Source organism: Globicephala melas, chromosome 3 (assembly GCF_963455315.2).
Source record: "Globicephala melas chromosome 3, mGloMel1.2, whole genome shotgun sequence".
Lineage (NCBI taxonomy): Eukaryota > Metazoa > Chordata > Mammalia > Artiodactyla > Delphinidae > Globicephala > Globicephala melas.
The window spans coordinates 45,710,183-45,738,095 of record NC_083316.1 but is presented as its reverse complement, the minus strand read 5'-3'; the positions used below and the strand labels follow the sequence as shown (position 1 = coordinate 45,738,095).

At 38.4% G+C, this 27,913-nt stretch overlaps 1 protein-coding gene across 11 annotated transcripts in view; it reads left to right on the top strand.

Moving 5' to 3' along the window:
- Window positions 1–24,552, top strand: part of PDE4D (phosphodiesterase 4D) — a 1,450,167-nt gene extending 1,425,615 nt beyond the window's left edge. For 10 of the 11 annotated variants that reach the window (XM_060295794.1, XM_060295795.1, XM_060295798.1 and 7 more), the window contains 9 exons: window positions 7,387–7,480; window positions 8,852–9,024; window positions 9,579–9,677; window positions 10,526–10,690; window positions 11,940–12,039; window positions 16,591–16,745; window positions 18,111–18,233; window positions 18,728–18,910; window positions 19,628–24,552. In XM_060295794.1, coding sequence (XP_060151777.1) covers window positions 7,387–7,480; window positions 8,852–9,024; window positions 9,579–9,677; window positions 10,526–10,690; window positions 11,940–12,039; window positions 16,591–16,745; window positions 18,111–18,233; window positions 18,728–18,910; window positions 19,628–20,041 — 1,506 coding nt within the window. In that variant the 3' untranslated portion in view covers window positions 20,042–24,552. Of the gene's footprint in view, window positions 1–317; window positions 639–7,386; window positions 7,481–8,851; window positions 9,025–9,578; window positions 9,678–10,525; window positions 10,691–11,939; window positions 12,040–16,590; window positions 16,746–18,110; window positions 18,234–18,727; window positions 18,911–19,627 lie in introns of those variants that run through there. The other variant, XM_060295800.1, reaches the window with a different exon arrangement.
- The last annotated feature ends 3,361 nt before the right edge of the window (window positions 24,553–27,913 follow it).

Genomic DNA, 27,913 nt, shown 5'->3' with positions numbered 1-27,913 from the left:
CTCAGCTATAGGGATACCATTATTAAATGGCGTTTACCAGAGGTGAGGAGGAAAACCTCCTCCCCAGAGGTTCACCCTTGCCAACCAATCACAGAGCAACCTGGGCCTGGTCCACACCCCCTGCCCTGTTAGACCCAGGGACGCAGTGTGATTGGTGCATAGTTGGGGTTTTATGGGAGGGGTTTCTTGTCACTCTTCCTGGCTTCCCTGCAGTTCCTTATTTGGTAGCTTTTGACAGGACTAGTCTTTCTTGCAGCTAAGCATCTTGACATACATTATTCATTAAGCCCTGGAGCTCAGGGAGAGAAAGATGCAGACCCTTAGATCTTTAGATGTTTCTTTATCACATGAATTGTCTTTATTCAGAATAGTGGTTGAATTCTGTTGCATTCTGGAGTTTTACAAATGGAATGCATTCAATGGGAAACCAACTGGATGGGATCTAATGCGAGGCTTTCTTATGTGTACTTAATTACCAAAAATCTTTAAAAAGCCTACATACTCTGTGCTTGTGGAGATGGTTAAAGTATCAAGGTTTTGAAGATACACATATTTTAGAATTTATTGTCTCTCTATATAATCAATCAAAAATGCCTGAAGCAAACTATTTACTGTCAGTATCTTGGGGCTACATAAAGGTAAGATTTATTTAGCCTTTGTAAACTCCTGATTACTCTGAGTACATAACTAATAATTTTAATAAATTACAATGGAGTTAAGCTTTCTGAGCAATCTTTTATTTTTTCCTTAGATATAAACTACAGAAGAAATGTGGGTTTTTAGTGGTCAAGATAAGGAGAAATTGTAGAACTTTTATTAGTTATAATTTGCATGTTAAAATAGCTTTTTAATGTTCAGCGTTTCTTCTGTTTTGTCATGTGGTATAAATTTGAGTTATTCTTTTAAGTATCAAGGTAATTAAGTTCATTGGAAATAAATCCTTGGGCTAAATTATAACTGGTACATGGGCTCTAATTAGTATGTAGCACTTAAAGTTTATAAAAATTAATTTGTAGCTCTTTCTAAAAATCTGTACTGCTTTTACCTGACGAAGAGTATGTTTTTTTTCACCTTTGGATATAAAGCTCTAGATGACATTAAAGTTGACATCACTTGACGTTTCAGGTGATATCTTATTAAAATGAACACTTGATCCTCTATTTGTAAAACTGGAAGATGTAAATTTATATGATACTGCTATTTTTGTTAATCTCAAAAAATGAATTAGTACACTACATTTAATAAGATTGTGTTCCTGCTTGGCAAGCTTCTTACACATGCCCTGTGGTAATGCTAACCTGGTGATCCTAGCTGTTTAATAGAAACCTGAAGTAGAAAAACCTTTTTCAGTCCTAAAGGAGGCATCACTTCAGAAATTAGAATTTATTCTGGAATATTTGAACAAATCACAATACACATTTTTAAAGAATCCTTTTCCATTACTTTAAGGACACTCAGATTGTAATACTTTGCATTTTCTTTGTTTCTTTTTAAAGGAGACTTTCCTCTTTCCTGTGAGATTTACTCGCATTCTAAGCAAACTTATTTCAGTTTTTGTTGTCTGAATAGTCATGATTTTCCACCTCCCTTTAAATCTAGATGGTCCAGATTTTCGTAATTTTCATTATTTGAATTTTGCTAGCCATTTCTTAGTTTAAAATGTTTTTTAAATATAGAAAAATGTGGAGAATAATAAAGAAGCCCCCTCCCTCCAGTCTCCCTAGAAGTCATTTCTTAGCTTTTAGACAGTTCATATTTGATAGCTTTTTAAAGGGCTTCACGTTTGTGTTATAATTATGAATAATACCTTCAGGGATCTAAACACAGAATTTTAGTGCTTTTTGAGCAAATGTTTGCTGGAAAGCTTTATGCTTTTAATACCATATTGCTAAAAACACTTAGGAAGGACCAATATAAATGCATTTAGTCTTATTATGTATTTTGAAAGATTTATTTTTATATAGCTAATACAGTATTTATTTTAGCTTTTAATGCTGATATCCACCAAAGTTGTAGTGTATCACAGTGCAGCATATTCAAATGATTTTTAGCAGAATGTTGTGGGGAAAAATAAACATTTACTTAATATTTAAACTTTACCACTTTCTTAATTATATAGTAGAGGATATATAATGTACCCAGTAGCACATTGGCATGAGGGGGAAGTACAGGGATTAAATTTAAGAATACTTTAATTTTGTTTTATTATTTAATTTTGTTTCATGCACAGTCTTAAATATAGAACATAAATTGGAAAACTGGAGTTTAAAAAGCAATATACAGTATTCAATTCAACTGCACTTTCACTTTCTTTTATGCTTTAAATTTGCTGCATACAGACATTCTGATGCATAATGAGAACAAAGGATTTGAAAGCATTCACTTAGAGATCTTCCTCTGTTTTTCTTTGTTGCAACAATAATTCTACATATTATTTCAGACTATTTAGAGACCAGAAACAATCAGAATAACTCATCAGCCAAAAATATTTAGAGTCATTTTTAAAGATATCTAAATGCTCAATTAAATTGCTCTGCATTTTGCAACCAGTTCTTTTGAAAAGCAGTTCTGTATTTTGTCACTTATTGACAACCCATAACAGTGTTCCTGAAAAAGTACATTTTATTACCTTTTCTAATCACTTTCCCCCTCATGGCAATTATATATCATTATCTTAATAAATGGTATGTAGTTATCTTAAAATGAGAGAAATTCCACTTACGTTTTAAAATGATTGTTGAATGGTTAAGTTTATTGTTCTTTAGCACGTCCTGCTGTGCACTCCAAGACCAAACTGTAAGAGCAACTACCAGTTGAGAAAACTCTGATGGTAATTTTTGTGGTTATTAATCTAGCTTCCCTGGACTGTATGTTTTATATCAATAGCACAAAAAGGAAGCCATATTAATTCCTCTTAGAAAGTGCCCTTGCATTATAACTTAATTGACTCTCTGGAAATTGTCTTTAGGAAATCTCCCATACTCTTGGGAAAAAGAGGACTGCTTAAAATATTGTGTCATCTAATTATGTTGAAAGGAAATGTTTTCTTCCTTGGAGTACCTCACAAGTGGGAGGGAGATAAGTGTGCCATGAAGGGTTTCTCCACCCATGCTTTTGAGTTTGGAACAAAGGCAGAAGGGTAGTCTGGGAATATATGTTTATGAATCAGAAATAATCCGTAGAATATAATCTGTCATTTATCAGTCTGTACAGTAGAATCCTTCCACTGGCATTTTTTTTGCCTCAGTTATCTGTACCAACTGGCTATTTTGATGAGTTGTGTAATCAAACTGACAGGAAAAGACACCTCGTTCTTCATATTCTGACAGATAAATCCAATAATTTGTGTGACATATCTGCAGATACCAAGCAGTTTTTCTGCTTGGGCGTATGGCATCATATTCCTCCTACCAGGTTGCTTACAAGTTAGAAGGTGTCTCTATAGAAAAACTGGGCTCCTATCTAACTTTTCCAGGGGCACCAACTCCCCCACACCCCACGGAGGTTGCATCGTTTTTTAGTTACATTGAGAGAAATTCACGGAGGGCAGGTGGACAGTGGTTCCTGTATAGCACACTGTAGAAATGCTAGGAGTGGCTGATAGCCTTACCTATTCCCCCAGCTTTTAAGAAAGGACTTTGTCATGACCAGGCAGTTCTTAATAGCAACTTTTATCTCATAGCACAGACAATTCAGGTCAAAGAAATATTTCATTAAATATATGTTTAAGATATTTAGCAGACTCTCTTGAATATATATTTGCCCAAAGAGTAGATTTTTTCCAAGAGTAAAATTTCATTCATTAAACAGGATTTACTTACCTTTGTGCCTTATGTGTGGTATTATTGTTATATTTTTGAAGCATGGTGACCATTTCTTATATGAATAATACCCTAATTATTTTTTGGAATTGGTAAGGGAGCTAGATATTTAGATATATATTTTGTGTGAGCATAAGTGTAGTTAGATCTTCCATCCATTTGCCCTGCAATGATAAAAATCAGCTATCACTATAAAAGGGCCCAGGAAACTGGGAGATAGAAAGAACTCAATGTTGAGCACCCACTGTGTGCCAGTGCGAGTTAAATAATCTAATACATCCCTGGTTGATAGCCTATAATTTACTTAAGAAAACATAACTTTATAAAAAGATCAGCAGAAAATTTTTTGAACACTATTGGAAATGTCTTCATGAACATTCTTGGAAGGTTCCAAATTTTATGTTTCCCCCAGCGGATCATAATATATAATGCTCAGTGAAAATAAGCAGTAACCCATGCTTCGTACGCTACGTGATGCCAGTTTTAAAAATATATATACATCCTTGTGACTTATTTATTTTATAACTGGTTGTTTGTACCTCTTAATCCCCTTCTCTTATTTTGCCTATCCCTTACCCTGCCCCCCACTCTGGCAACCACTAGTTTTTCTGTATTTGCGAGTCTGTTTCTGTTTTGTTATATTTGATCATTTGTTTTGTTTTTTAGCTTCCACATATAAGTGAAAACATACAGTATTTGTCTTTCTCTGACTTCTTTCATTTAGCATAGCACCCTTCAGGTCCATCCATTTGTCACAAATGGCAAGATTCCATTCTTTTTTATGGTTGAGTAATATTCCACCGGGTATGTGTGTCTATATATACATATATATAGAGAGAGAGACACACACACACATATATATGAGAGAGATATATATATATCATAAGATGTAATGTACAGCACAGAGAATATAGACAATAAAATTACAATAACTTTGTATGGTACAGAATCTATAAAATGTTTAGTCACTCTGTTGTGTACCTGAAACTCATATGATATTTTTAAGTCAACTGTACTTCAACAAATATATATATACAAATGAAAAAAAAGGCATAGAAGGAAATATAGCTATTTATATATGGTTATTAGCAGTGGGACAGTGGGGTTGTACATGAGTTCTAATTTTTTCTATATAGCTTTCTAGATTTTTTATATCCCATATGCATTTTATAACCAGAGCAAGTTATAAAAAAAAATACACAAAGAAAGTGAACTTTGTGTTCCTGAGTTTGAGAATAACCTCTCTCAACCTGTAAGTTAAACAACCAGAGGCATTTCTATTGGTTGTAGCCAGTTCTTCTGTTTTGACTGCAAGAGAATGCTAATATGCATTTATTGTATTCAAAAGTCTGTTGAGGGCTTCCCTGGTGGCACAGTAGTTGAGAGTCCGCCTGCCGATGCAGGGGACACGGGTTTGTGCCCTGGTCCAGGAAGATCCCACATGCCGCGGAGCGGCTGGGCCCGTGAGCCATGGCCGTTGAGCCTGCGCGTCCGGAGCCTGTGCTCCACAACGGGAGAGACCACAACAGTGAGAGGCCCACGTACCGCTTAAAAAAAAAAAAAAAGTCTGTTGAAATTTTTTTTTGATCTCTCTCAGTAATTTACAGTGATAAATTCTTATATCTAATCTAGGTGGTCAGTAAGATTAACTCTGGAAGCTATTTGCCAAATTATCTTGAATTAGAACACCTTGGTATGAATTATGCAGAGAATCAAGATATTTTTAAAAATTCTAATAAAGTAATTAAATACTGAGTTAGAATTACATTTTAGACATTACTAAACAATGAACTCACTACTCTCTTTTTCCAGACTTAAATGAGGATTTATGGGGAAATTCAGAATTTTAAAGGCTACTAAATATTAGAGTAATATGTGACTTTTTTGGATTAAGTATCTAATAGTTACTGTATGTTAGTGTATGTTAAGAGAAATATTAAGGTATATTAAAAGGTCTATTTGGGTTATTTTGGAAGTCAAAGGAAGATACATTAAGAAGCAGTTGAAGTAGTTGAGAAAACCATAATTCAAAAAGAGTCATGTACCACAATGTTCATTGCAGCTCTATTTACAACAGCCAGGACATGGAAGCAACCTAAGTGTCCATCAACAGAGGAATGGATAAAGAAGATGTGGTATATATATACAATGAAGTATTACTCAGCCATACAAAGAAATGAAATTGAGTTATTTGTAGTGAGGTGGATGGACCTAGGGTCTGTCATACGGAGTGAAGTAAGTCAGAAAGAGAAAAACAAATACCATATTCTAACACATATATATGGAATCTAAAAAAAAAAAATGGTTTTGAAGAACGTAGGGGCAGGACAGGAATAAAGACACAGATGTACAGACGTAGAGAATGGACTTGAGGACATGGGAATGGGGAAGGGTAAGCTGAGACAAAGTGAGAGAGTGGCATGGAGAGATATACACTACCAAATATAACATAGGTAGCTAGTGGGAAGCAGCCGCGTAGCACAGGGAGATCAGCTCCGTGCTTTGTGACCACCTAGAGGGGTGGGATAGGGTGAATGGGAGGGAGATGCAAGAGAGAGGGGATATGGTGATATATGTATATGTATAGCTGATTCACTTTGTTATGAAGCAGAAACTAACACACCATTGTAAAGCAATTATACTCCAATAAAGATGTTAAAAAAAAAAAAAAAGAAGCAGTTGATGGATGGAAAAGCATAACATCATGGAGAATTCTGGATTTTGATAATGCCATGTAGTGGTGGTAGATAAATTCCAGGTGGTAGACAAATTTCTTTGGATAAAATAGGCACCGGAGCACCAGTAAAATAAATTGTGAAGCAGTGAAGTTTCAATTGAACAGGTCAATTTTCAATTGTTTTTATGGGACTTAGGAAGATTGGTAAATTCTGTGAATGTTTGAGAACCAATAAATCCCTACTTAGAAAAAACTTTACAAAGGAAATATCATATAGTATCTATTCAAATATTTTCTCCATAGTTCTGGGAGAGTATTCAAATAAATCTATTCAGTTTTGCTTTGGGGCAAAAGACTACATTTTAACCTCTGACCAGTATACTTACTCATTTCTGCTAATGACAAATTAATTGATGAAAACATACCATGTTTTATTGTGTGGCAACCCTTTTGTATGTTTATAAATTAGTTTTTTCTCTTCTCTAAATACTAATAATGCATATTATTTTTTATGCCTTTTTTCCCCTTAATTAATGTCATCCTTGAGTGTCTCAGTCTGTGCTGTCCAATATGGTAGCCCCTAGCTACATGTAACTATTGAAGTTTAAGTTAATTAAAATGAAATAAAATCCAGAGTTCAGCTCCTCATTTGCACTAGCCACATTTCAATTGCTTGATAGCCACATATGGCTAGTGGCTCCTGTAACGGATAGCAGAGATTATAGAATTTTTTCATCATTGTAGGAAGTTCTATTGGATGGGACTGATCTAAAGAGTCAGGACAGGTTAAAAATTCTTTGGCATATTTTCTGTATCTTAACATATGCTTATGTTATTTCACTTCAACTTTCCTCTTCTGTTATTTCATTTTATCTTTCTGTTTTTCAGTTTAAAAGGATGCTTAATCGAGAGCTCACCCATCTCTCTGAAATGAGTCGGTCTGGAAATCAAGTGTCAGAGTATATATCAAACACATTCTTAGGTGAGAATAACAATTTAAATGCAATTTTTTAAAGTGTTTTGCATTGTTTGTTTTTGGAAGCAGACTGGGGTGCAAACTTATTTTGGAAATAAGAGTTAGGAATTCCATTTGTTTTCATTCATCATATTAATAATTTGAGCCTCTAAGCTTTAGAACCTAAGGTGACAAAGGATGTGTTTTATCTTTTTGTTTTATTCAGGACTTCAGGGATTCTCTGAATTAAAGTTGTATATTGTCCGTTTTTCCAAAGTACTCAACGGTAAAATGTATCTTATAGAGAGATCTATTCATGCATTCAACAAATTCTTGTTAAATGCCAGTCGTTGCTGGGCACTAGGTATTTAATGATCAATTAGAAATGGTCCCTAAACTCAATGAGTTGATAGTCTAATGGGCACCATGCCTGATAGACTGGAGAGACAGATAAATATAACACAAGAGCTAAAAAAATGCTTGCTGATAATAGCTGACAGTATGGTGTACTGGGACACCACTACCCCACCCTCCATCCACAGAAAGAAAATGCAGTAAAGGAAAACCAATAAGTTGAACACATCCTTGATCTGAATTTACTTTCAAAACAAAACTGTCGTAATAGCTAATTAGCACATTCACTAAACAGGCATTTATTGAACACACAGTCTGTGCAAGGACAAGTTAAAGGAGCTCACTGTCTTGAAATAGTGAATGAGTGTACTGAGACATCTGATGTCTTATTTGAAAACAACAAATTAGCTTTTGTGAATCTGGTATTTAGTTATCAGATAATATTGGAGGTACTCTGTGCTCCCCATAAAACCTTATTGCGTGATTCCCCCATCTCACTATCGTATAGAAAATGTAAACTAGCAGTAGCAATCTAAGTCCTTCACATACGCTGTGTATGCTCCCACAGAATGACCCATTTCAGTAAGCTGTTACGTTCACACAGTGCTGTTTTTATATTCGTGCACGAAGTTTCTTCCATTTCAAAGTAGGTATTGAAACTGGAGTTCTTAATTGGCAAGAGCAGTGTTCTCACCACTAAGTGAATTTTAAATAGGAACGAAATCGATGAGCAGTGGAAATAGCCAGTGTCTTTTGCCTTTTCCAAGTTTGCTATCGTAAGTTTTTCAAAAGACGTAATCACTGAATACATTTGATGTTAATTATTTTGCAGTGGAATTTATTTGCTTAATTTTGTGTTTGAGAGTTTCAAATTAAGTCCACATCGAATTATAAATACTCAACTTCTTTAAAAGGAGTTTTACTTGGAAATATTTCCTAGAATATATACTGATCAATTAAAATCCGCCATTATGCATGTTATAATAAAAAAAAACCCAGGTAGAATTAATAGTAAATGAAGAATTTTTTTTTTTAATTTTTAAGATAAGCAACATGAAGTGGAAATTCCTTCTCCAACTCAGAAGGAAAAGGAGAAAAAGAAAAGGCCAATGTCTCAGATCAGTGGGGTCAAGAAATTGATGCACAGCTCCAGTTTGACTAATTCAAGCATCCCAAGGTTTGGGGTCAAAACTGAACAAGAAGACATCCTTGCCAAGGTAAGACGATTTCAAGTATCCTGATCAGAAATATGCAGTGAACTTTGATACCTTCTCTTTTAAATCAGTGGAAAAGTTTATTAATTTGTGGGAGGTTTTTTGGAAGATGGGAAAGCGCTTTATAAAGCTCTTTCTAAATCACTTGGGTTTTATTAATATGTGGGTTTAGACAGGCAGTTTGGTGTTCTTTATTTTTGCATCTATATTTGATTCTTTGACCTTAAACAATTAAAAAGTCTTTTAGGAGAATAATTAAAGTTTTTGAGAGTAGGTTTTAACTATTGGAGAAATACTTTGAGATCAATATTTCAAGTATGTAAATATGTTTTATTGTCAGAGACATAAGGTTACGCAACACCATTCAGTTCCTAGTACGCTTAAGCGGATTTGCCTGAAGTTTGCCTGTACTTACGTGGTGCATCATTACATTTAAAATGAATTGTTTTTTAATTTAATGATCTTTTCATTGAAGTCAGTAATTTTTAAATGATTGTGTTCATTGTTTCCTGTTCTACTTCTGCAATCAGATTTGTTCTATCTTTCGTTAACCCCAGGAACTAGAAGATGTGAACAAATGGGGTCTTCACGTTTTCAGAATAGCAGAGTTGTCTGGGAACCGGCCTTTGACTGTTATCATGCACACCATTTTTCAGGTAATGCAGTGAAGTTCTATCACCTCTCTTTTATTTGGTGTCATAACGTCCAGTCTGTGAATTGTGCCTGCATTTTATCTTCTTCACTACTTACCCCCTTTGACTTATTTTGATAACTTTTTTCAACATAAGGATACAGAAAGGTTAGCATGTGGGTAAAACACAAATCAATTGTGTTATTTTTTCCATTGAAGAAAAAGATGTGATGTGGGCAAATTAAAGCAATTCATTAAAATAATAGTTTAAAAATCATCCACGTGATCCTGACTTGCATAGAGAATGGAGTGCTAACTTTACAAATTGAATAAGCCCTTTGCTGACTAATCTTAGTATGTAATTTCTTCAGTCACTGTCTTGTGGACTGCTCTCTTCTTCACATCGGTTTCTCATTCTTGTCAAGTTTTTGCCCCAGTTCAGTGTTAGGATTTATATGAGAAGTTGCAGCTATAGACACCCTGGGACTTGGAAGTGCAGCTCCAACCCTCGAGAGGATATTGTGTCTCACTTGTTTTGACCCAGTATCCTTGTCATTGGTGTTGTACTGAAGCTGCCTTCAGGATCCCGGGACACAGATACTTTGATAGTTGGCAGCTCATTCCTGACACCATATAACTTGAGAAAAGCATTGCTGGGCTCCAGAAGGACAAGTCGACTCTGGTTTTGCCCCTGAAGTCCCTGGATCATTCCCAAGGGTTTTCATTGTCTTCACTAGACATTGAGAGAGTGCTACTCCCATTTCTGGGTTATCCATAGGCGACACTGGGGGTGATATTTTGTTGTTGTTAACATACTGTATGGAAAATCTTTTCTATAAGGACAAAATGTTAAGAGAATTTCTTCTCCCGCAGGAACGGGATTTATTAAAAACATTTAAAATTCCAGTGGACACTTTAATTACATACCTAATGACCCTGGAAGATCATTACCACGCTGATGTGGCCTACCACAATAATATTCACGCTGCAGACGTCGTCCAGTCAACGCACGTGCTGTTATCTACACCTGCTTTGGAGGTAAACCTGGTTTCTAAACCTTTGAAAACACTAACTTGCCACTCATAATGGTTTCTTCAACTTTTATACTGAAGGGTGCACAGGGCAAACAATAATCGACTTCACTAGAAATATTATTGAGTTATGGGAGCGAAATGTCATTGTGGTAAATAAACAGTTGAGTCTTTGATGAATTTTGTCTGTGATAATTAATCAAAGATTTAGGGGGCTTCCCTGGTGGCGCAGTGGTTGAGAGTCCGCCTGCCGATGCAGGGGACACGGGTTCGTGCCCCCGTCCAGGAAGATCCCACATGCCGCGGAGCGGCTGGGCCCGTGAGCCATGGCCACTGAGCCTGCGCGTCCGGACCGTGTGCTCCGCAACGGGAGAGGCCACAGCAGTGAGAGGCCCACATACCGCAAAAAAAAAAAAAAAAAAAGATTTAGGGATTCCTGTGTTTTATGATACTGCTTCTTTGAAATGATCTAGTGGACATTCCACAAAGCAAATCTGGCTTCCTCAGTTTTCAGTTAGTGTGGGTTTTTTTGGGAATTTAGCCTGAGGATTTTTTCATTTATAGTTCAAAGATGATTATTTTATAAAATATCAATACTAGCAATGCATTGGTATTTTTCATAGAACTTATTAGAAGGAAACACATCTTTAATGTTACCAGATCCTATGAAGTTGTTCCATTAAATGTTTAGTAAAGCAATTTCATTTCCTTCATTGTTTGGGAGAGTGATTCTCTTTGCTAATATATTTTATAGTTCAGATTGTTTCATTATAAAACTGTTAATATGTCATCGTTTGAGTGAGGAGTTCTCAGCTGGGGGTGATTTTCCCTTTTACTCGTACTCCTCCCTTCCCCCAGGGACATTTGGCAATATGTGGAGACATTTTTAGCTGTCACAACTCGGGGGTACATGCTACTGGCATCTCATGGGTAGAGGCCAGGGATCCTACTAAAAATCCTGTAATTCACAGGATGGCCTCCCATAACGAACAATTATCCGGCCCCGAATGTCAGTTTTGCTGAGATTGAGAGTCCCTGTTTAGAATGGAAGAAAAGAAAATAATTGCTCATGTCATTAATTTTATGCACATTTTCAGAATATCCTTAAACATCATCTTAAATACTTTTAAAGTAAGCTATTATTTTCTATAAAAAATTTGTAGATGCTCATTTTTTAATATTTTAAAAAATATAACCATTGGAAAAGGTTTGGTCATGAGTTATAATAAAATCAGATATTGTCTGGATTTTTTCAGGCTGTGTTTACAGATTTAGAGATTCTTGCAGCAATTTTTGCCAGTGCAATACATGATGTAGATCATCCTGGTGTGTCCAATCAGTTTCTGATCAATACAAGTAAGTAAAGCATACTTATTTTTGCAGAAAAAATTTTCCTTTGTACATTTTAGAATGACTGAGAGTCTTTATAGAATGACTGAGAGTCTTTATGTTTCCAGAGCCATAATGTTCTCTTGAGATGTGCAGATAGGCGTTTCAGTGATAGCATATGTTAATGTAGTCTAGCTCTAAAAATTATATTCATATCCCATGAGGCATATGATGTTTGAAAAACATGCATTCCAGTACTTCTCTAGAAATAATATATTACCATATTAGTAGACAAGGGTAATCAAAAGTGAAAGTTTGCCGAAAGATGTAGGTAGTTAGATTGCTCCTAAAGTTTCAAATAAAAGAAGTTATCAGAATAAATGTTAAATTTGTCATTTTCTGTAGGTTGTCATTTAATCCTCTCCAGAGGCTGTAACTCCTCTTTCCCTCTCCACCACCATGCCCTGCCCTGTTCTTTCCTTTTTATTTTATTTTTTTATTAGAAATATCTTCTTTATTTTATTTTTTTTTAATTATTATTATTTTTTTTAATTTCTCGGCGCAGCATGCAGGATCTTAGTTCCCTGACCAGGGATTGAACCCCTGCCCCCTACCAGTGGAAGCGTGGCGTCTTAACCACTGGACCGCCAGGGAAGTCCTTGTTCTTTCCTTTTTAAATCTCCTGCTGAGGGCAGTAGGAACTTCTCTTTTGACTATCTCTTTTTATTTAATATTTTTTTAACCATTAATTTTTTCTCACTGGTGACATTTCATAAAATAAGTCATCACTGAATTTGGAAATATAAAGAACAGTAGACTCTTCAGTGTGCGACACCTCTGACACAGCTGCATGGAAAACCTCTGTAGGGAATGTTAGTGGTGCTTGAGCTAGGCTTTTGCAAAGAGGTTAAGCTTTACAGAAATTCTGTTCTTTCTGTACTTGAAGTTAACTGGTAAATAATTTACGTGTACCATTCATTATTAAATTCCCTCACACCATGGTGGATTAACATTATAAAGTCAGTTTTATATGTGAAAAAATAAAGTTCAAAATTGTTAATGTTTTTCATATCTGTTAAGGGTTTGCCTTTCCTCTTTGCCGTGAGTTGTGGATAATAGTCTCCTCGTGCCCCACAGCAATCTAGCTCCAGTAGCATCTGTGCCTTCACTGTTCATTCACAACACAGCCAGATTTAAAGAGAGAATTTAATTATAGCCTTGTTTTGAGAGCTTTAACTCAGATCTTTTGGATTATTTACCTATTTGTATATTTTTAATAGCCTCTGGACTGCCCTGTAACAAAATGCACTTTAGTAACTCACTCATGTATAGGAGGATTGAAAGTCATGGATTTCCAAAAATGTGTGGATAGTCAGTACATTTTAGAAGTCTGGTTTATGAACTTATTTATCTAGGATTAGACAGGATAACATTTCATGTTTCAGCCACCTTATGAGAACCTATAATGGGGTACTTTCAGGAGTCACCAAAACATTACTATATATTGACACATAAATATTAATATACATTAGAGGCAGCTACATGAGTTTACATTGTATCATTGGTTAGGGTCGACTGTGTCCTTTCTGTAAAGAACAGGAAGTTCATATAGTAAAAGGTACACTGCCAATTTTTTATTATCCTGGCTTGATTCATTTTTTTGATTCTTATGTATGTCTTGATATGTTCTTAATTTTATAGATTTTTAACAAATACATATAAATTTTGTTTTAATTTTTGCTATTAAGAAAGGTGTGCATTTTTTCTTTAAATTAATAATACCAAAATCAGACCTATGTGTTTTCTTTGCATCCTATTATATATAATATTGTATGTTCCCATATTATAACATTAGAATTAAGAATAGAGAACAAATTAAAACAACTGATAATAAAGTCACTGTCTTCCAAGTACTCTGATAAATTTTTCAAGAAAAATGAGGATCAACTCTATTATTCTTTCTTGTGGACCCTCTAAGGGCAAGTGGGCTTAGGCTGGCATCAGAGTACCCATGGAGTCTGCAGTTTAAACTAGCAAGGCCTCAGTTCACAGATGAATCTGATGCCCTTTGAAGTTTGAGAGCCACTGAGAATAGATGATGGAGACATGTAGGGGGTAATTATGCATACAGGACAGTGGCCAAGGGTGTCTGTTTATTAAGGTCATTTTGCTGATGATCTGCCTGAGGTGGAAGGGTAACTGACCATGTTTCCGGAAGCATTTTGTTATTCAGTGATGTTGTGCAGAGCTCCTTCTCTGTGGGGCCTCAGCAACACAGGGTAGTCAACAGCTTTGGGTTGCTGATGTTTCCTTGACGGTGGGGTGTGATGAGGCTGTGTTATATCTGAAAGAGTGAATGAGCATCATCACCTGGTAGATGAAAGTTATCCCAGGGTTGATCAGAACCCCAGGGCATTATGAGAATTACTGCCTTAGTTAGCTGTTAACGAGGGATCAAGCCAGCCATCATTTTATTTCAGGACTCAGAAGAGGCTTAGTAGCCAGTAACACAAGTAAGTTTTAGCTTCACAGCATACTCTAAGGGAGTCCCTCTAATAACTTGCAAACTTGTAAGAAATAGCCTTATGAAATACCCTATCAGAATTATGTGATTATTTTTAGCTTACAGTAAACCCTTTTTTATAGACGTTAAATTTGTGCTTTCTCTTTCTTTTGGGGATTGTTTGAGCATCAGTGGCTCAGGCTAGCACACTCTCGGCTCTTAGCCTGGAGCTGGCGCTGCCAACCTGTCCAAAGCCAAAGGCTGAATCTGTGTTTCTCGTAATAAAGACTTGGAATCATCAGATCAGACTTCCTGTAGATGGGAGGTCACCTGTCCTATTTTAAGGGAGGCTGCATGGCTCGCCGTGGTGGAGGGGCACTGGGGCTCACCTGGCTGATTCCTAGGCCAGAGACACCTCTGCTTCTTAGTTGTGGTGACAGTTTTCATTAATCATTCTGCTTGTATTAGTTTTAGGCACCAAATGATTTGCTGTTAATGACACGTACACTCCTTGTAAACATGCTGCAGGTTTTGAGTCAGTTAAGCTTTTATATATGATGTAGGGGAATGGGGGACTCTGAATAGGATGTAAAGAAGTGGAAATTCCAGGTGAGAAGCTGCATAAGTCTTTTTCAAGGACAATACTATGTAAATAAATCCATAAAATGTAAATAGCATCATGAAATATTGAATAGAACACGTTAGGGGAGATTTATCTTAAAAAAAGCATTTCACATAACAGCATTATTTTCTGAAACAGTGAAGCAGCATCAAAACATATATAGCAATAAATTTTACTTGGAAAACGAATACTTTCTGTTTATAGCAAAGATGCCTGGGTTTGGGGGGAAAAGATCTCCTCACACATTTGAACACAGTAGTCGTGTTCAAAGCATATGACTTTTGAGATTCAAGAGCAGAGGCATTTCACTGTATGAAGGTGGAGCTGGACCTAGCGACAGTACACACACTTTATTTCACTGATCTCATTTTAAAATAAGCTTTCCACAGCTATATTTGTAGCTTATAAATAGAATGTTATTTTTCTGTATAAACCTAAAATCATAGGATTTCAGTCAAAATATTCTTGAACCCCTCTCGTCCTCCCTAGCTTCTTTAAAATAGTCATTGAATAGTATTGGGTATTTCTTTATTAGAAAAGAATATATATTTTCCACACATGAGTCAGAAGAAAGATCAAATACATATGCTTTTCGTCTTTACAGTGACTTAAGTGGCAACAGGATGAAGCACCAGTCAGGTTTTTTTGATGACTACCTTATAGGTCTGAGTCTGCTATTATAGGAACTAGGAAAGAGGCAGGATTTGTCACTACCTAAAATAGGTCCAGGACAATTGTGGGGGAATGGCAGAATCTTCACTCTGGAGAAATGTAGGCAGCTAAACACCCGTCTCTGTGTGAAGCCCTGAACATGCAGCTGGGACGGGCAGTATACATGTGTATAGTGACTGCCAAGATACTTGGAAAAGGAAATGGAAAAATGAATAAAGCTTTGCCTTTCAAAGCTATACTATGAACCAAATAAGCACAAGCATGAACAAATCTGATATCGTTCATGTGTTCCAAGCTGTTCTTGTTCCTTCTCAGAGCACGAATAATCCTGAGTCACGTGATCTTTACATTACATACAGTGTTGGGTAGGTGGTCCGCAGTTGTCAGGAATACAACATTCTATGCTCTGGACATGTTGTAAATGTTAGGGATAATGTCTTCTTCTGCTGAGCTTACGGAGCTGCCTCTGGCAGATCCGGAGAGGAGGTTCAAGGTAATCTGGCCTAACTCTTCTTTCCCTTTATAGCGGAGGAAGCTGAAGCCACAGGGTGAACTGACTTGCCGTGTGCCGAGAGCATTAGAATACACTCCCAAGATTCCAGGGATCTTTCTGTGGCTACATTGACTAGCAGACTTTCTCCTAGGTGTTGTCATGTAATGGGAATGGGAGCAGAGACGTTTAGGGGAAATTGCTTCCTAAACCCAAAATATCTCAGAATATGAAGAATAAGATAAACTTAGCATAAATGGCTTTGCTAACCTTCTCTCTCTTTCTTTCAAGACTCTGAGCTTGCCTTGATGTACAATGATTCTTCTGTCCTGGAGAACCATCATTTGGCCGTGGGCTTTAAGTTGCTTCAGGAAGAAAACTGCGACATTTTCCAGAATTTGACCAAAAAGCAAAGACAGTCATTAAGGAAGATGGTCATTGATATTGTAAGTAACTGATAAAAGCAAAAAGAGAACTGTGATGCATGGTGTTTTTAAAAAGAAAAAAGAGTGAGATGACTATCAGGGAAAGCATCATGTATATTTCAAGGTAATGCTGCCTTTTTTGTCCCAGAGGCTGGCCCTGCTGCTGGCAATGATGCTCTACTGCTAACAGTCTGGGGCTAAGAATAATGACAGCTTACCCTCATTCTAGGTTTATTTTCTGAACTCCTCCTGTCTGGTGGCAGACAGAGATGGCTAACAAAAGCACAGGGAGCTGGCTAAAAAAATGGATTTTTTCCATTCAAAAACTGGAAAAAAAATCTCTGTCAGCACAAGTGCCATGTAGAAACATGCATGACATTAGTCTTTTCTCTATGCATGTTTTTCACAGCGATTATGAGACACGCGAATATCTCTGGTTGTCAAAAACTTAATCTGTTAAGCTTTGTACATACAAAGAAAGGCAGGTATTATCTGGTTTGGATAAGCAGAAAATTGACCAGAATATTGTTTCTGAAGTACTCTGTAAGCAACCTTGACTCACTCCATCGTAGTCCAGTAACCACTTTCTAGCACAAGGGATAGAAAAACTTCAAAGCGTGCAATGGGGCTTCCCTGGTGGCGCAGTGGTTGAGAGTCCGCCTGCCGATGCAGGGGACACGGGTTTGTGCCCCGGCCCAGGGAAGATCCCACATGCCGCGGAGTGGCTGGGCCTGTGAGCCATGGCCGCTGAGCCTGCGTGTCCGGAGGCCACAACAGTGAGAGGCCCGCGTACCGCAAAAGCAAACAAACAAACAAACAAACAAAACGTACGATGATGTCTTATCTATGGAAATATCCCTTTCCATCACTATGAAAGTGGCTGCCAGTGCCTACTGTTTCTGTATATTGCACACATGTATCTGGGCTTCCAGGGAAAGTGATAGCAAAGGGGAGAAGACTCTGCCCCAAGAAGCAGTAAAGAATTCCCACACACAGCTATTAGACAACAGAGTGGTTCTCCATTTCTTCTCACGTTCTCCATGATATTTTTATGTGCATGGGACTTCCCTGGCGGTCCAGTGGTTAAGACTTCGTGCTTCCACTACAGGACACACGGGTTCGATCCCTGGTCAGGGAACTAAGATCCCACATGCCAAGAGGTGTGGCTAAAAAAAAGAAAAGAAAAGAAATATCTCTACTGTATAGCACGGAGAACTCTACTCTCAATGCTCCGTAATGACCTGTATGGGAAAAGAATCTAAAAAATAAAGAGTGGATATATGTATTGTATAACTGATTTACTTTGCTGTACGTGTGAAACTAACACAACATTGTAAATCAACTATACTGCAATAAAAATTTTTTAAAAATACTCTGTCTTTTAAGGTACTTGCAACAGACATGTCAAAGCACATGAATCTGCTGGCTGATTTGAAAACTATGGTTGAAACTAAGAAAGTGACAAGTTCTGGAGTTCTTCTTCTTGATAATTATTCTGATAGGATTCAGGTAAAGCATTCGAATTTGCTGTGTCTGAGTGTGTGTGTGTGTGTGTGTGTGTGTGTGTACACGTGTCTGTGTGTCTAGCTTAGATAAGATTTATGTCTCCTTTTCTCCAACTTATAATTTTAGTAGCTGTAAGCAGGATTTTTATCCAAATTCTTAATCTTGAGAATTAACCAGATAAAATCCTGTTGGCCTTTTCAAGTGGAAATGCGTTAAAAAAAAAAAAAAGTAACATCCTACAAAACCAACCACTTAAGCAGCTCTGAATTTAATCAACCATGCATGTGAACAGTTTCTCTCATGATACTTAGATGCAGTAGAAGTGGCCTAATTTGGGACTATTAATACAGGTGTGAACTTCACACAGACACACCATGGTCGAGCTGTCTGGCACGACTCTTACACTACATGTATTTTTAAGTGTCACCGTCATCTGATGTGAATTTCTAGTAAAAATGGAGCAGCTGCTAAATAGAGAAGGCATTGATCTGTTTTAGGTCCTTCAGAACATGGTGCATTGTGCCGACCTGAGCAACCCAACCAAGCCTCTGCAGCTATACCGCCAGTGGACGGACCGCATCATGGAGGAGTTCTTCCGCCAAGGGGACCGAGAGAGGGAGCGGGGCATGGAGATAAGCCCCATGTGTGACAAGCACAATGCCTCTGTGGAAAAATCACAGGTGATGCCTTAAGCACAAAGCTTTCAGAGAGAACACAACTACACGGAACGTTTGGTTACGCCGTATGCATGTCACACAGTATTTTATTGGGTTTTCTTAATTACTTTCTTTTGTCAAGCTCATTGTCCACCTTAGTGTTTGCAAGCCAAAAAATTCTTCGATTCTTAGAATTTATATTCATATAGTCATATATACGTTCATAGGACAGTATATTCATTCATCGTGACTATATGTATAGAGTATATTCGTATGTGTAGAATTATTTCAGCTATCTCAGGTCGTAAGTGAATAAAGTTATATGAATCCATATAGAGTACGTGGCATTATTTCAGCTCTGTGGATTTACCTACGCATGGGCTATTCTAAAATAAAGTCTCAGCCTCAAGCCAGGTCCTGCCATGTAAACAACTGGAGGTTTTCTTACATCACAGACTCTTGGACTCAGAGTTCGAGAAGCTAGTTTTTACCAGCTAGTAATGACATTTTTTTATTGGTCTGCTACCTAAAATAATGCCTGTTTTACCAGACTAAGGTTAGTAGTCTTCAGCTCAGTGTTATACTTGCAGAGCATATTATATTTTATATATTTTTCTGTAAATTCTATATATCATATATAAAAATTTAATTCAACATATCGATCAGTTACATTTGAGGAGGCTCGTTAACCTCTTCCTTTGTTTCTTAGTCCCAATCGGCTTTGTTGTTTTTTTTAATCAGGTGGGCTTCATAGACTACATTGTTCATCCTCTCTGGGAGACGTGGGCAGACCTGGTCCATCCTGACGCCCAGGACATTTTGGACACTTTGGAGGACAATCGTGAGTGGTACCAGAGCACGATTCCTCAGAGCCCCTCCCCGGCACCGGATGACCAGGAGGAGGGCCGGCAGGGTCAAACCGAGAAGTTCCAGTTTGAACTGACTTTAGAGGAGGACGGCGAGTCAGACACCGAAAAGGACAGTGGGAGTCAAGTGGAAGAAGACACTAGCTGCAGTGACTCCAAGACGCTCTGCACTCAAGACTCGGAGTCCACCGAAATCCCCCTGGACGAGCAGGCGGAAGAGGAAGCCGTGGGAGAGGAGGAGAGCCAGCCCGAGGCCTGTGCCATCGGCGATCACTCGCCCGACACATAACAGGGCAGAGACTTCCATGCCTTTTGTTTGTGTTTTTTGTTTTTTTAAGTAGAAACATTGTTTCCAAAGTGCATGTCACATGCCACAACTACGGTCACACCTCACTGTCATCTGCCAGGACGTTTGCGGAACAAAACTGACCTTGACGACTCAGTCTAGCGCTCAGGAATATCGTCACCAGTTTTTTCACCTCCATGTCATCAGAACGAGGGGGACAGCTCCACGAACGGCAGTGTCCGAAGACTGCAGCTCGGTCGAGCTGAAGAAGCAGAGAAAATCAACTCCAAAGTGTTTTCTAGGGAGTGTGGCTCATCAGGCAGCCCAAAAGTTGAGATGATTTGGGGGTTCTTTTCCTTTTTATTTGTTTGCAATATTTTCAGCAGAAAGAAGGCATTACATGGACGGAGTGAAGCGACAGATGGGTCAGGAACAGGACACATTGTGAAGCTGTTACCAGGAAGAAGATGAGCCACAGAAATTGCATAATTTTCTAATTTCAAGTCTTCCTGATACCTGACTGAATAGTGTGGTTCAGTGAGCTGCACTGACCTCTACATTTTGTATGATATGTAAAACAGATTTTTTGTAGAGCTTACTTTTATTATTAAATGTATTGAGGTATTATATTTAAAAAACTACGTTCAGAACTTCATCTGCCACTGGTTATTTTTTTCCTAAGGAGTAACTTGCAAGTTTTCAGTACAGATCTGTGCTACACTGGATAAACCTAATTTACAAATTTTACTTGCACCTTAGACTTCATAGCAATTAACTGATTTGTAGTGACCCATTGTTTTATATACCAATGACTTCCATATTTTAAAAACAAAAATTGACTTTATGTTGCAGGAAACCCTTTTTGTAGGTCTTCGTTTACTGGCTTTTCGTTTCACTCCTTTCAGACATGCAGAGTTGCTCCCCACTTACATTTCTCTTCACCGTGTGCAAAGTGAATACTCGTTCCATAATACTTTGATGTGCATCCTGTCTAATGTGTCTCAAGCCTCATGGACACTCAGTCATCAGTTGGTGTTGTCTGAAGCACGTGAGAGATATAGAAATACCCAGTAGCTAAAATGGTCAGTCCTTTTTAGATATTTTCCTACTTAGCGTCTTCTGAGAACATTTTGCTGTGGCGATAGACCCTCATTTCACAAGTGCATGTCTCTGTAATAACCCACACATTTCATGCTCGTTTTTGTTTTCACAGTCATAGTAAGAACTTTTCCCCCTTGTGCTGCTTCATTACCAGTGTGTGTTTGAACCTCTGTCCACGTTCACTGCGTGGGGTCTTATCAGATATATCACCACCATGCTGACTGATGCAAAGAACAGGTAGTCAAGTTAGAGTTAGCATTCTTTTCTGCCATGAGGTCATATATAATGACTAGCTTTTACTTTTGATTTACAAAGAAACGTTAACAGCTAGCTAGGTAATTTTTTAACAATATTAGCAGAATATATTAATGAAGACCAGTACAATGAATGCTCTTCTGTTTCTCTGATTTCACCATGGGATTAAGAACTGTATGAGGAATATTCCTGAGAAGTGATTTTAAGTGTAGCAATGACTCTTCCTTAAAGGACAGCCATGTAACATGTAGCACTTGATTTATCAGTTATCATTGATCCATAAGTATGTCTTGTGGAGAAGAACTTCTTTAAATACACTGACAGAAGGAAGTTGATGATGCCCGTGGCACCAGAGATTTGGCAATATAATGCCGTTTTAAAATACTGGGCTGGGTAAGAAGATTCCGCATAAGTCAGACATTAGAGATCGCTGTTGGCTAAATTTAGCATCAAGAAATGTATTACAATTTTAGAGATTGATTCCCAGTATTTACGTTCAGTTGGCATCTTGGGGCATTTTTTTAGTTTGGACTTCCTTCCCACTTCAGCTCTTAATAAAGTGTTTACCGTCTCTGTGAAGAGTTTGGAGCCCGAATAATCATTTTTTAGAGCGACATCCAAGAACCCAAGTAGAGGCTAAAGGAGTATCAGACCAAACGGAAAATAAATAAAACACTACATAAAATTGTAACCCTGAAAAACATTTATATTGGGGATGTCAAAAGAAGCCATCTGGGGACTAATCACTAAGTCAGCAGCCAGGGAAATGACCCAAGCTGAAGATACTAGTTTAATCCCCTGAGATCCACTGACGCTTAGAAATTTGGATAGAAAAATTATGTAGCTCTGATCTTTCACACAGAGCACAGGATAGGAATTGACCAATTAATTATCAGATTTCCACCCTCCTTCCCCTGTAAAAACCAGACTTTCAAAGAAAGTCTTATGTTTGGCAAGTGGTTTCACAAGAATATTTGGAAACTTGTTTCCATTTTAATTTTATTTGTCCCTGATGGAGGTTTAGAGGAAAAGGCAAAGAATCTAGTGTTTATTCCTTTCTCCAAAATATTCTCATTCCCTCCCCTCCCTAATGCTTGGTATTTCCCCCACAGAGTGCCTAGAATCTTAATAATGAAAAAAAAAAAACCAGCAATATGTCACAAACAAATCCAGACCTGAAAAGATTTATAACTGCACTAAAAAAGAGAGGCTTTTTTTTTTCAATTTGTTGGGTTTTAATGGTCACATGTTGTAAAGATATCCACTGATGGACAATCAAATTGTAGAAGAGACATAATATCCAAAAGATAGGGACTAGTGCACTATACAGTATACTTCTCCTCTCCCTTCCCTTTCGCCAAAGTGTGCTTCAGAATTATACACCGCTTTAAAAAGAATATCCTTCTACAAGTGACTTTACGTTTCCTAAAATGCCATAAGAAAATGCAATATCTGGGTACTGTACGGGGGAGAAAATGTCCAAGTTTGCATAAAACCAGTACATTTCAGCTTGCAAGTTACTAAACACAATAATGCTGTTTTAATTTTCTTTAACGTCACTTAAAATTCACAAGAAAATAATGTAGATAGAACAAATTGCAGACAAGGAAAAAAAACTTGAATGAAGTGGATTTTACAGAAAGCTTTATGATACTCTTTGAATGCATTATTTATTTTTTGTGCCATGCGTTTTTTTCTCACCAAATGACCTTACCGGTAATACAGTCTTGTTTGTCTGTTTACAACCATGTATTTATTGTAATGTACATACTGTAATGTTAATTGTAAATTATCAGTTCTTATTAAAACATCATCCCGCAATGGGATGGTGTTGATATATTTGGAAACTCTTGGTGAGAGAATGAATGGTGTGTATACATACTCCTTGTACATTTTCTTTTCTTCTGTAAAATAGTCTTGTCACCTTAGAGCTTGTTTATGGAAGATTCAAGAAAACTATAAAATACATAAAGGTATATAAAATTAAGAAAACATAGCTGCAGGTCTTTGGTCCCAGGGCTGTGCCTTAACTTTAATCAATATTTTCTTCTGTTTTGCTGCATTTGAAAGTTAGATAGTGGTGGGGCTAGGGCTGGGCATTTCACATCTGAGCTTTGATCTGTTGGATTTCTGGCAACAGCTGGATTTTACAGAAACACAGACAACCTCTGGAGTATTCTGAGACCCTTTTGAGAGACAAGCCCTTAGGTACTTTTTGCCATGAAGCAGCATGGCATATACGATGGTGATTTTTCCCTATCAGATACTAACTGAGCTACGTTAGTTAGTTACATTTGATTTTTTATTTTCAGACACTACTGGGAAGATATACTCTTGTCCAGTGATTGTAAAAAGTCTTTTTTGGCTTCTAGAGCACATGGGCAAACGAATTTGATTTGAAATTAGAGCCGTAGGTCACGTGTGTTAGTTATTCCCTGGCTTCCTGTCATGTTAAGGAAATATATAATATGAAAAAGGTCATGTTTTTAACCCTTCAACTAAGATGAACCAAATTTCCTTACGTATTACTTACGTAAATTTACTTACGTATTACGTAAATTTACTTACGTAAATCCATGTATTTAAACACAGAGTTTTATATGATGCCAATTCACACAGCATAATGGATTCACCATTCTCTAGAATCTGTTTCAGCAAAACTTGCATTGCTTTAGAATTTTTAAATTCAACCTTGCACAGCTCCTAAAAGCTATGAAAAATTCCCAGTGGCCCAGCCCTCAGGATGTGTGACTTAGTGGAAGGAGAGATTCTTTTTCTAGAAAAAATGAGCCTCCTTTTATTTTCTTTCTTTCTCTCTTTCTTTCTTTCTTTCTTTCTTTCTTTTTTTTTTTTTTTTTGACACAAACTGTAGATTTTAGCAGCCCTGGCCCAAAGGAATTTGATTACTTTTGTTTTAAACAGTACAACGGGGACACTATAATTACAAAAAAACATCCTTACTGATTTTAGTTGTTTTTAATTTGATTTCTTTGGATATGTTTTCGGAGTGGTAAATTGTGTGTGAGCATTACAAATGATGATTCTTTTAGTGGTTTCATAGCCTCTCTTACAGCCCATGGGGATAGTACTGTACATCAATACCTTCATATGAAATTTTTATATGCAATGGAAATAAAAGCATGGGTTGATTCTGCCTATTTATGACTCGATCTTTTACAAATAAAAGGTTATTCATTTTAACTTGTAGTTCAGTCAGCACAGGTTTCCGAGGGCCATGAACATTGTTAAGGTGGAATAGAGGAGGATAGTGACGTCATACATTACTATGGATAGTCACAGTCCAATGAAACCAAATTATGTAGATTAATCTTGCTACAGAAAAAAAATGCCAAAATTATGTAAATGGCCTACAACATTAAGCACAGTGTTTTGTAAACAGCCTTGGGAAGGGGACTTCTCTAATTGAGTATTCTGGCATCCTGAAAGTTATTCAGATACTCCACAGTTATTTGTTGGGTCCCTACTCTGCAGACTACAAGGTTGTGAGGATTCAGCAGGGAACGAGACATCATTTCTGCTTTTGTGAGCTTACGGTCTAGAAGAGACAAAGGTATTCAACCATCCCATACACAGCATTGTCAGTGTCCTCAGTATAGCAAAGAAGCTCAGGTGCTGCAACTGAGCAGGAACCTGACCTTGGTCTCTTCTGGAGGGCCAGAGAAGGCTTTCTTCGGGAAGCGATTTGGGGCTGAGCTCTGAAGGATCGTGAGAGATAACTTGGCAAAAAGCAAGAGCTGACACAAAGAAGAGGAGGATCCAGACAGAGAAAACATTTGCAAAAGTCCTGAGGTGCAGATGAGCTCCAGACCTCTGGAGAAATGGAAGGAAAACACTCCTGTTCCATCACTCTTTAATCCCTCACCCTGCTTTCTTTCCTCTATAACACATCGCAAATTGACATATGCATCTGTTTATTGTCCGTCTCTCCCACCAGAACATAGCTTCATGAGAGTAGAGTCTTTGCTCACCGGTGTATCCCTCACACCTAAAACGTTGCCTGGTACACAGTAGGTGTTTAATATTCATTGAATAGGGACTTCCCTGGTGGAGCAGTGGTTAAGAATCTGCCTGCCAATGCAGGGGACATGGGTTCGAGCCCTGGTCCAGGAAGATCCCACATGCCGCGGAGCAGCTAAGCCTGTGCGCTGAGCCTGCACTCTACAGCCCGCGAGCCACAACTACTGAGCCCACGTGCCACAACTACTGAAGCCTGCGTGCCTAGAGCCCGTGCTCCACAACAAGAGAAGCCACCACAATGAGAAGGCCGTGCACTGCAATGAAGAGTAGCCCCCGCTCACCGCAACTAGGGAAAGTCTACGCGCAGCAACAAAGACCCAACGCAACCAAATAAATAAATAAATAATATTTGTTGACTATAGCCACCAAGCTGATATTGGATATAATTCAATCTGGTGATCCAGACATTAGGGTTGATACCATAAAAATATTCTGGCTGTTTTTTAATTTTTGAGCTTGTCAAGATCCTGGATAAAGAGAGGTTACCGTTTTCTACCCTGTTGCTAACTAAAGACTCTGCCTCTTCCTCACAATTTCTCCTTTTTTTCCCTGAATGGCAGAAAATCAGTTTTCATGATGAGGAGAGTAAAGAAATCAGCAAAAGTTTAATCCCTAAATCGTAACTAGAATACAGTTAATTCAATAGAAAGACTGTGCTCAGCCTCTTCACCATTTCCTCCCAACACCGCAGAGAACGACAGAGACTAGAGCCTAAAGATGACCAAATCGTGCCATCCAGGAAGGCCTGAGCAAGCCCAAGTCCCCTTCCTCAGTTTACGTCCCCAAAGTGAGACTCTGGGACAAAGGAACGAGCAGCCTTCTTTTCCCCACTCGTCCCCCCATGCTGATTTAGGCCAATTTGGGTGTGCTGAGCCCACCTGAGTTTAGGTCTTTGACTGGAAACATCTCCTCAGGTACACAGCTTTGAACCCACAACAGTAAAACATTCCACAGAAGAAAAGAAAACCGTCTTCCCTGTCGCCAGAGAGCACCACCCCCAGCAGGGATGCTCTTGCTTACAGAGCCTTGTTTTAGTGGAATTCCACCTCTGCATTCCCAGCTTTCTGACTTGGGGGCTGTTTCTTTCGTAGCTATTCTCATATCTCCAAATATGCAGTGTCAGACTCTGTAATGGGTATAAATCTCAGCCCATGCACTCAAGTGTGCAGGATACCCTGCTTGCTTTATTTCCATCAATTAACATGGGCTTTACGTCCCCATCCTACTACAGTCTTGGGACTTTCCATCTCTGTCTTTATTAGCACATCCCCTCCCCCTCCCAACATAAAAGTGCTCTCACCTGCAGCCAGTCTTGGGACTTTCCATCTCTGTCTTTATTAGCACATCCCCTCTCCCTCCCAACATAAAAGTGCTCTCACCTGCATCAGAGCAGAAACACCACTCCTGGGTGTTGTCAAGACTGCAGTGGTTCCTTACAGTTTCTGGGCTCTTTGCTTCCTTCTCACGCACATGGTGCCCGCTGAGGCTGGGAACCCCTTACGCCCACCACAGATACAAAGGATACCACCCTCCCAAAATCCAGAGCCACTCCCCAAGATAGTCCAAAAAAAAGACGGACCTAGACAATTCCTCTGAGAGCTGGCCACGGTCAGTAGGACCCAAGCCGCAAATGAAGTACATTCCATTTCCTGTCCGGCCTTATATGAGCTGCGAACGGAGTGCAATCCACATTTCTGTCGGGCCGTATTTTGGGGCCCCCAACTGGAGGGTTGAGCAGCCTGCACAAGAAGGAACTGGCAACCTGTGTGCCCCAGGCAGGCAGAAAGTCACGCCAAGTTGGCAGGACACAAAATGAGACAAACAAGGAGGCAACGGCTGTTCCTGGGAGAGAAAGGATCCACAACCAAGGGCTCAGGCTTCGGCAAGGAAGGGAAAACTTGAAATTTTACCTTTCTCAACGGGGCACTACAGAGATCCAAGCGAGCTGACGCTGGTAAGAATTCTCACCCTTCCTTGGCTTTTCTGCTGGTTTTCCTAGGATCCCATCTGCAGGCTCCAGAGTGAGTAGGGTTTCAAGTAGAGAGTGTAGCCCTGTGTCTGTGAGAACTGACAAGGCTTTTCATTAATTTGAATGTTAGCTTCTCCTGGGCTGTTGAAGGGAATAACTGATAACAGTTGACTGGAGAATATCTGCGAGTCTGGTCAACCCTGGGAGGGGCCCTCTTTCGAGGGTAGATATGGGGGCATTCGAGTTGGAGTGGAAGGATTTGACAAAACCTTTTTTCCAGTGTCCTAAGTGAATGCCAATGAGACGATTTGTTTTGCCGATGGACCCCAGGAGGGTGCAGTGGGGGAGGCCCAGGTGTTCCAGGTTTCTGGCTTTAAGGCTGTCGCCGCTATAAGGTAACTGACTTGGTGGGCTTTTAGTTACGGCCTTGGGGTCTCTTCAGAGTGGAAAAGCAATTCAGCGCAGGCTTAGTGAGTACTCAGGCATCGGAGGGTACAGGCGTCGGTAGGAAT